The sequence below is a fragment of the Aplysia californica genome, unplaced genomic scaffold (assembly GCF_000002075.1).
Source record: "Aplysia californica isolate F4 #8 unplaced genomic scaffold, AplCal3.0 scaffold00059, whole genome shotgun sequence".
NCBI lineage: Eukaryota > Metazoa > Mollusca > Gastropoda > Aplysiida > Aplysiidae > Aplysia > Aplysia californica.
Window position 1 is genome coordinate 409,894 of NW_004797329.1, and position 9,268 is coordinate 419,161.

The 9,268-nt window shown below is 38.0% G+C and overlaps 1 protein-coding gene across 1 annotated transcript in view; it reads right to left on the reverse strand.

Annotated features, from left to right (window-relative positions):
• Nucleotides 1-803: 803 nt before the first annotated feature.
• The window catches only part of LOC101856560 (Ig heavy chain V region 441), an 11,979-nt gene continuing 3,514 nt past the window's right edge, over nucleotides 804-9,268 (reverse strand). Inside the window, exons 3-5 of the mRNA XM_005093162.3 lie at nucleotides 4,301-4,448; nucleotides 3,154-3,177; nucleotides 804-2,237 (exon numbers count right to left, since the gene is read on the reverse strand). Coding sequence (XP_005093219.1) covers nucleotides 2,047-2,237; nucleotides 3,154-3,177; nucleotides 4,301-4,448 — 363 coding nt within the window. The 3' untranslated portion in view covers nucleotides 804-2,046. The remainder of the gene's footprint in view (nucleotides 2,238-3,153; nucleotides 3,178-4,300; nucleotides 4,449-9,268) is intronic.

The window sequence follows — 9,268 nt, forward strand, 5'->3', positions numbered from 1 at the left end:
GCCTTTTCGGATAAGGGCGAACAAAATCTCGAGGGTCCTGTATGCAAATTGGGCATGATAAAGATCCCTTGGTGGTCCTAAAATCGATAAGAGTAGGTTTCGCTGTCACCTCGGCAAAATTCAAAATTAATTCTTACCAAACTGAAAATTCTTAATGTGCCCCGCGCGCTCATATGACCTTATGCAGTGGCGAGCGCCGTAAACACTTAGATCTACCACCCCCCATCCCCCCTTAAAAAGTGTGTAACAACCAACATAATATTTTGTTAAAGAAATTTTGATGACAAAGATATAGGGCTGTTTTCAGCTTCTAGGATCGCAACTTTTCTTGACAAGAGTCTATTTACTCTAAATGTTACCGGTACTTGTACAATTTAAACCCAGGTTTTAAAACATGATTATTTGTTGAATGACACAACGAAACACACACAAATAGATGTAGATCATGTCCAACGTTGACAGTGTAACGACCGACATCACAAGTTACTAAAGAATTTGGAAGACAAAGAAATAAAGTCTCAGATAGCAACTAGGCTTGACATAAGTCAACTCTCTGCAAAGTTGCTCGTTAAATTGAAGGCCAGTGTTGTAAAACAGCATTATTTGTTTATTGTTTCAACTAAACATACTAAAAACTAAAGAGATGTAGTAGCTAAAAGTTTAACGACCCGCCCAACAAGTTACTAAAAAAGCGGACGACAAAGAAATAAGGCTGTTTCCTGCTTCTTTGGTCGCAACTTGGCTTGACCAGCGGCGTCTTGTCAGTACAAATAGCTTGTAAAAACAAAAACAAACCCCAAGTTGAAAACAAAAGTATTTGTTGTTTATGACAACTAATGTTTGAAATGGTACAAAAGATACATGATTTAAAACAAACTCAATTCCAAACAACGCAAACTGTTTAAGTCATTTAATTAATGGATACTTGTATGAAATAGGATGCATTGAAAAGGGACACATTTTCATTGTCATTTTTGAACAACAGTGAAATTCTACGTAATGAAAACCATATACTTAAAATAAAAACAAAATGAAGCATCACTAGTCTGGTCATATAAAACGCTACCAGATCACTATGAAGGGAATTTTCGACGGCAAGGTGTTCGGCTCACAGGGTGGACAGTGCATAGTGTTGACCATCACTAAGGACCGGGGTAAATGTTAGGGCAAAATGCACGTCATTACAGTCATGCCAAGCTCTGAGGCAGAGATTATACCTTCAGGTGTTCGAGATGATACAATGCTGTGGAACATAGTAAAAATTTAAGGGAGCATTGACCAAGTGCCCCATTATCCCATATTCCCAATTCAAGTGTTCTCATAATAATATGATTGCCGATTTGGTTAAATCCACCCAAAAGAAGTCTTAAAGATTTTATGCTCATTATGTTCTATGTTCTCTTCACTAGTGTTTTTCTTGTCAACCAATGTATTTTTTTGTCACCGAGGGGCCGAAAGTTGCTCGACAACCCATTAAATAGAAGGTATCATTTTCTTATATTCCAGTTTGCGTCTTTTAAAGACATCGAATCTTATTAAAAAGAAATCTTATTCAGACAAACTAAAGTCTTTAAAGAAATTGAACTAGTTTGCTAATTTCTTATTTCCAAATCTTGGTAAGATCATATTTGTGAGTTACACAGGACTCTTTTTCTGTCAAAATTATTTTCTTATACGAGGCGTTTTTGTCCGCTAATAGAAGTGATAGTTGAGCTATTAACACCTCACCCATTCCCCCTATCTTTCAACATCGTCTGTTTTATTCGCGCTCAAACAGCATTATTGGATGCAGATGGCTACATATTAAAATACAACACGAAAACCCTAATAATAATATAGTAAAACAAAATCGTCAATGAGAAAATACATGACTTCAATAGAATGTTTTAATTAAAAGTGCGTACATTGAGGAATGGTGTTAAACATACCCTGACCATACGCCAGTATTAAATTCAGATATAAGTCAAAGACACTGTTCAGATTAGGGCTAAGGGAAGACGTGATAGGGACATAAAAAGGGCTACATCTCAGCTCAAATTGAGCAGCCTAGACTAGCAAGTCTCTGTGACGTAAGGCCCATAAGGCAACACACATCATGAGTGTAACGGGAAGGTGTGGAAATGTACAAAGTTGATGGAGTGCCACCCCGCCGCTCTCTGTCATCTGATCTTCAAAACTGTCTGGGGCTTTTACAGTTGAGGTACTCCTTTCTGGTCGTGTAGGCAAAATCATACCTCCTTGTAAGATAAAGGTAAAAAAATAAAAATAATAAAAATAGCATATACTGATAACTACGCACAATTAAAGAAAAAGGAAAAAAAGATCGTAACGAAACACACAATGGTTTTTAGGTTATATAATAGAAGAGATTCCAAACCTCGCCACAACTCCCAAAACCTTAAACTCTCCTTGTCGTATCACCGAAAAGAATCCTACAAGTAACGGCAATAAAGCAATATGAGTAAAGACAACAACACAACAATAACAACTTGCAAACACACGGCGCATTAAACTAAAATAATCAACATTGACTGCACCTTCTCTCAGATAACACTGTGTGAGGAACTTTGAAATAAAAGCTTAGTAAACAGTTCCCGAGGAAAAAAACAACAACATAAACTGCCGAAAGCAGCTGAAGTTTTCTTCCTACCCAAAAGCCGACGAGTTCATCGTTGTCGATGACTGAACAGATAGTTGCAAACACATGACTAGGGAGGAGATAAATCAATGACTGTTCAAAGAAAAAGCAGCTCGCCAAGAAGCATGGCGTAGTGAAACTGTATGTGCAAGCAAAGAATAATAGTCTATGTGGCAATAAAAGTAGCAGGTGGTACAATTCTGAAGTTCTGCAGTTCGGCAAGTCTAGGTAAAAAAGCTGTCGCGAGATTACTGAGATTAAAGATTCATAACGCTGAAAATAAAACACATGAAAACAGAAGGCCAAACGATACCACACGTTTTAGGAAAGGAAGAGCTAGGTAGTTTTCATAACAAATTGACCCTTGTAAAATCTAGTTTGATGATAATAAGAACGCAGAGTTAGAAAAACACCATACTTTTATCAACATTCATGAATCATATATAAAGTATAAAGTGGACATCGCTTTCATAGGGATATGGGATATAAAAAGATTCAGCTATTAGAAGGCTTACCTCTTTTTGAATTGTACTGGTTGGCTGAAAGCAAATGGAAACCTTGGTTTTAGTATTTCACAGAGATTTTAAAAAGTCATGAATGTTCAATTAAGAAAAATCACTTGCCAAAGGCTTCAGTCCTCCTCCTCCTCCTCCTCCTCCTCCTCCTCCTCCTCCTCCTCCTCCTCCTCCTCCTCCTCATCATCATCATCATCATCATCGCCATCACTGCCATTAGCACCCTGCATCAGGACATAAGCCACACACAAACACTTTCCACCTTTCCATGTCCTGGGCTAGACTCTTGATGGTATTCCATGTCTTCCCACATTTTTGTACATGGTTCTTTGTGGATCTCCTGCAGGATCCAGTACCCAGTACCCTTTTAGTTAAAATTGAGTTGTGACCTTTTAATAGTATTTCGAGTCATACTCTAACTCTAAAGTCATATGCTAACGAAAAGAGCATCAAGATAAACTTCTAAAAATACAAAGATAAATTGCATATGCTTTTTTCCGCTTCAGAAAAAAGAAAATGATCATGGCACCACACAAGTCCCTTTGTAAGTGACCTTCTCATCTTCACTTCGTCCAGAGAATCCTACACCATCTGACTCTTCTTGAAAATATTTTGCAGGGAAATTAGGCCTATATCTACACGGGACTTATTCAAACGACTAGAAGACAATCATGCTTCTATTCTTTGAAAAACAAAGGTAATCTATAATCTCTTGTAAGTGGACAAAGAAGAGTGTTTACCCCATGCAACAGAATCGCTACCAAAAACACAGTTCGATGGTCGTGTCAAGTTTAATGACCTTGGGATGTAGACAATGTGTTGCCTAACTTGCGGAGTTATTAGACTTGATAAGGCTCCGCGCACAAAAGGAAAACTTCCACTCGTAGCACGGCTGCGAAGTATAACATCAGTTGGAGTTGAAATGAGACAAAAGGGTGAAAGAAAAGTGCCCCATTTGCATACCCACAGTAATGGGACAAGTGGAAATTTCCTTCGTATGCCGAGCCCAAATACTAACGTTTACAAATTTTGAAGACATAAAGCCACGATTCCAGAGAGGGGAATCTCTCGAGCAGAATTTGTTTCAGTGGAATTACAGGTTAACATTGGTATAATATTATGTTTAAAAGTAGTTGTTTACTTGTACCTTTGAGAATACGGACTGAGGCTGACGTTATCTGCAACAAGGCAGAGCGACACACATAAAGGCCGGAATCATCCATTTTCGCGTCAGCAATTTCCAACACGCTGTTGATGGACTTGTCAGCCAAAGCACGACTCTCCTTGACTGTCACCTGCAATGTAGTCGTCATGAAAGACAAGAAAATTTTAAGCCTTAACTGTTGCATTAAACTGTATTTTTGATGATGTTGAAAGGTGCATCATTGAAATTACTTTTGGGAGGGTGTAAAAATCGAAAATTCTCAAAATGTGGATTGCTTGCAACAATGACGATGTGTAAAATATATCAGTAGATTTTCTGAAAATTACAATAGATATCATCTAACTCGGCTGACTCAGTTTAGATCGTTTTAAGACTATCGGCTTCGGCGTTACCTGTCGGGGCCAAATCGGATCATGAGGGACACATGCTCTCAGAATAATGAAGATGACAATGAATGTCGTTCTGAAAGTACTCGAGTGCTTCGGTCTTTCTGCTGGGATGTTGTATCCCTCTCAGCCGGGTTTCACGTAGAAGATGAATTTACGTATTTAAGGTTGAAAGTGAAGATACTATTAAAAGCTGCAAGCTCCAATCATTTCTTTTGCTTCTAGATTCACTACGTAAAAAGAAACGGGTATCTATAGAAAATGAGATTTCCATTTTCATCCGTATATTTTTTTCTTTTCTAATGCCCACTATATAATATATACATATATATATATATATATATATATATATATATAAATATCTGCCTCTGCTCTCTCTCTCATTCTCTCAGAACACAGGACTCACACACACACACACACACACACACACACACACACACACACACGCACGCACACATACACACACACGCACACACACGCGCACACACACATGCACACACACATACACACATGTATACAGGCACTCATATACACAAACATACACTCACTCACACACACACACACACACACACACACACACACACACGCACGCACACATACACACACACGCACACACACGCGCATACACACATGCACACCCACATACACACATGCATACAGGCACTCATATACACAAACATACACTCACTCACACACACACACTCACACACACACACACACACACACACACACACACACACACACGCACGCACACATACACACACACGCACACACACACGTGCACACACACATGCACACACACATACACACATGTATACAGGCCCACACAAACAAACACACGTTCTTCTCTTTGCCTCTTTCTTTACCTTCTCTCACCCTTTCCACACTTTCCTTTCCTATGTAACGTATCTTTCTCTTTCGAAGTGGAACTCGCTATTCACGCTCATCAGTTTCACGTGTAACAGAAGAGAGAGAGAGAGAGAGAGAGAGAGAGAGAGAGAGGGGGGGGGAGGCTTTCGGTCGTATACATCTTTGTTGTTATTTTTTTTTTAAAACGTTGAAAATTGAGACGAGGCTATAGCCAGCAATTCAGCTTAATTGTGTTCCAGAAGAACATTACGGAGTAATGTTAAAGTAATACGCTAAAATCACTCTGAGCAACAAATACTATTATATAGTCATTTTGGCACCGCTAAAAGCACTATCAGTAGTGCTTATAGTACAGACCTTCACGCCAAAAACACTATTTCTAGCTACGCCAAAGACACTATCCTCAAGCCAAAATCACTCGAAACAATAAACACTACCATAGTCATTTTGGCAACGTTGAAAGCACTATCAGTAGCGTTTATAACACAGACCTTCACGCTAAATAAAATGCTGTCCCGCAAAAAACACTTCCATCAGATAATATACGTATAGTCTTAGGTAATATGTATTATACACTCACGCATACCCTATTATTTTCAGCTTCTCACGCCGAATTCACTACCATCACGCAAATTCCACTATCGTTTGTGTTTATAGCATATAGGCCTTCACGTCAAAATCACTATTTCTGGCTATACCAAAGACATCGCTTTCAAGCAAAAATTACTATTCAAGTATGCTAAAAAAACACTATCCCGATCAATGATCACGCTAAATAAACTGCTTGTCCCGCAAAAAACACTACCACCAGAATACGTATACATATTCTTAGACAACATAATATTATACAATCACATAAACCCCTCTATTTTCGGCTTTTCACGCCTAATTCACAACTATAGAGACTTCAAAATCCACTCATATATTAAGGATCGGATTGCGAGTAACTTGCAATTATCTGTTTTGTGGATGAATCTTGCGGTTCCCAAGATAACGGCGACCATAGATCTATAGGAAAATGAACAATTTTTGGTATGTATTTTTTAAATCCCTAAAAGTCAAGACATCACTTTCTCAGTAATCTCACGTATTTGAGAAAAAGAAAAAAAAAAAAAAAGTCATTGCACAATTTTAAAAAGCCTTATTTTTTAAACTTACAAACACCAATACCATTAATAAAGGATGTGATATCTTGCTCAGCTTTATTTGGACCGGATCTCTGCCAAGTTTCAGTTAAATCCATTCACGAAATTCTGACTTTTAGGGAAAAATGTAGCGTACAGAAAAATATGATTTCGAGGAAAACGCAATTTTAATTCTAAATTTGTTCTCAGAAGTTGTAAATCAGTACCTTTCAAAAGCATTTAAGAAAAATATATATCTGCATGTATTTGAGGCATAATACTTGGTAAAATGATGCAATAGTGGCTAAACTTACGGAAAATGATTTTAAAAGAAATACTTTGTATCTTGAAGCTAAACCTTCATTTCAGGTGCCACCTCTTAGTTATAATAGCCCAAGGTACTTGTCTTAAAAAACTGGGATAGTGTTTTGAGCATAATGTCTAAACCCCGAAGTTAGAGCTTATATGACTTTATGCAGTTGCGACCGCCGTAAAACCTCTACTAAAACAATCCCCCCCCCAAAAAAAAACCAAACAAACAAAAAACCCCAACTAAACCCCTCCCCCCCATGAAAACAACAACAGTAGTATTTATTGACGAATGACGGTAGTGTTTTTGGCGTGGGTAGTCAATCTGGCGTGTAAGCGGTAGTGTTTTTAGCTTAGTAGAGATACTGTTCATAGCGTATGCCAATATCACTATATTATTACATGTATAGGGTAGTGTTTACAGCATGACGTGTGAACATCACAACGGTAGTGGTTATGGCATGAAAGCTTACGCCAAAACGACTAGATCTACGGTAGTCTTTACTGCACGGTAGTGTTCTGAGCGTGTTACAGGTGTAAGCGCCCACAAGAGGCATGTTTCTAGATTAAATACAATCTATTAGGAGGAAGAATGCAGTGCATCTGGGTTATCCAGATACGGAGGCCTAAGAGAGGGGTATTGCTTAACTCAGCCAAATGTACGAGATGATAATATTTTGTTGTAGTGAAAATCAACAATCACGACAGCCGTGGGAACTCAAATGATTTGCAACATGGTTGAAGGGAAAAGCACAACTACTCATTAATGTCTCTGCTCTAGAGAAAAACTTGACAAGCCTAATGATAATAAAACATTCAAGAAAATATAATAACAAAACTAATGATAATAATGATAATGATAATAATAATAATTGTCCATTAATATCTGACTATGACCAATGCACCTGCAGAGGAGAGTTCTCAAGCAAAATAGTAGAAATACGAATTAAGGTGATTTATTTGTTCTGCTATGACCAATGAGTTTAATCCTGGCAGAGAAGCGATTGTCACTTAATTTTGAACGTTTACAATAGTGTACAAGCCCCATTTCTAATCGAGGATGTGCACAGCTTCCTGGCTTTTCTTCAGCATTTCTCATTAATTGCGAAGCCTGATAAGATTTGCTGCCGTACATAATTGCTGGCTTTGGTAGGAGATAGGCTTTCCTATGTCAAGGAATTAATGTTGAGGCAGCGTGGTGAAACCAGGCGCTCGTCAAAATAATGTAAGGAAGGAAACCCTCATTTTTCTGCCTGTTGGCCAGTTAAAAAAAATAAATTTTGGCTTTATACATTCTAGGTCTATTTAAGAACATAATTCTATGTGGATTTTACTGAAAAGCACAAAAATGGTAAATTAAAATTTGCAGTTTTCAATAACACTCCAGCTTTGGATCTCACCAAACTTTGGCAACCATTTCACGTTGATTTTTACCTCTGCTACCAGACAACCCTCACCTCCTTCAATCGCAAATAATATGACTTCTATTCAAGTTAAAAGGTTATTTTTTACGCCAAATACAAGACAAATGAACAAACTTTAAGATGATACTAATAACTTCATAGACTAAAAAATTGACGAGCGCCTGATTCCACCGAGTCGTGACATATGTTGAAGTCCTTCAGAGACAATTTCAGAGTGTCTATATAGTTGTAGCGCTTTTTTTTAGCGTGTCAACTTCGCGCTTTCCTTAGGACAGCTCAGAATAAAACATTGCCTTTGGGATTCTAAAGACAAGCATCCTTACGACAGCAACCAGTCCTGTGAAGTTGAATCTTTTTGAGCCTAGATAACATACACTACGCATTTGCTGCTTTAAGAGCGTCGGTGTCTTGTACTTTTCCCCTCAATTTGATGCGAAGAATTCCCAATAGACATTTCATTTGGAAACTATTGAGGTTCTTAGCATGGCTTTGGCACACTAAGTTTCAACATTGTACAACAGGGTTTGGAGGACAACAACAAATTTTCAACGTTGTGTCTGTGCAAATGCCACAGCAATCCCAAACCTTCGCTTCAAGTCTTCAGAAGAGGACGTCAGCTTTATTCAAACGTAACATTTCTGCATCGACTTTGGGCATTTTAAGACAGAGTACTGCCAAGATATTTGAAGCTGTCAACGTTTTACAGTGTTGTGTCAAGCATTGTGTTTTCAGTAGGAGGTACTACTACTACTACTACTACTACTACTACTACTACTACTACTACTACTACTACTACTACTACTACTACTACTACTACTACTACTACTACTACTACTA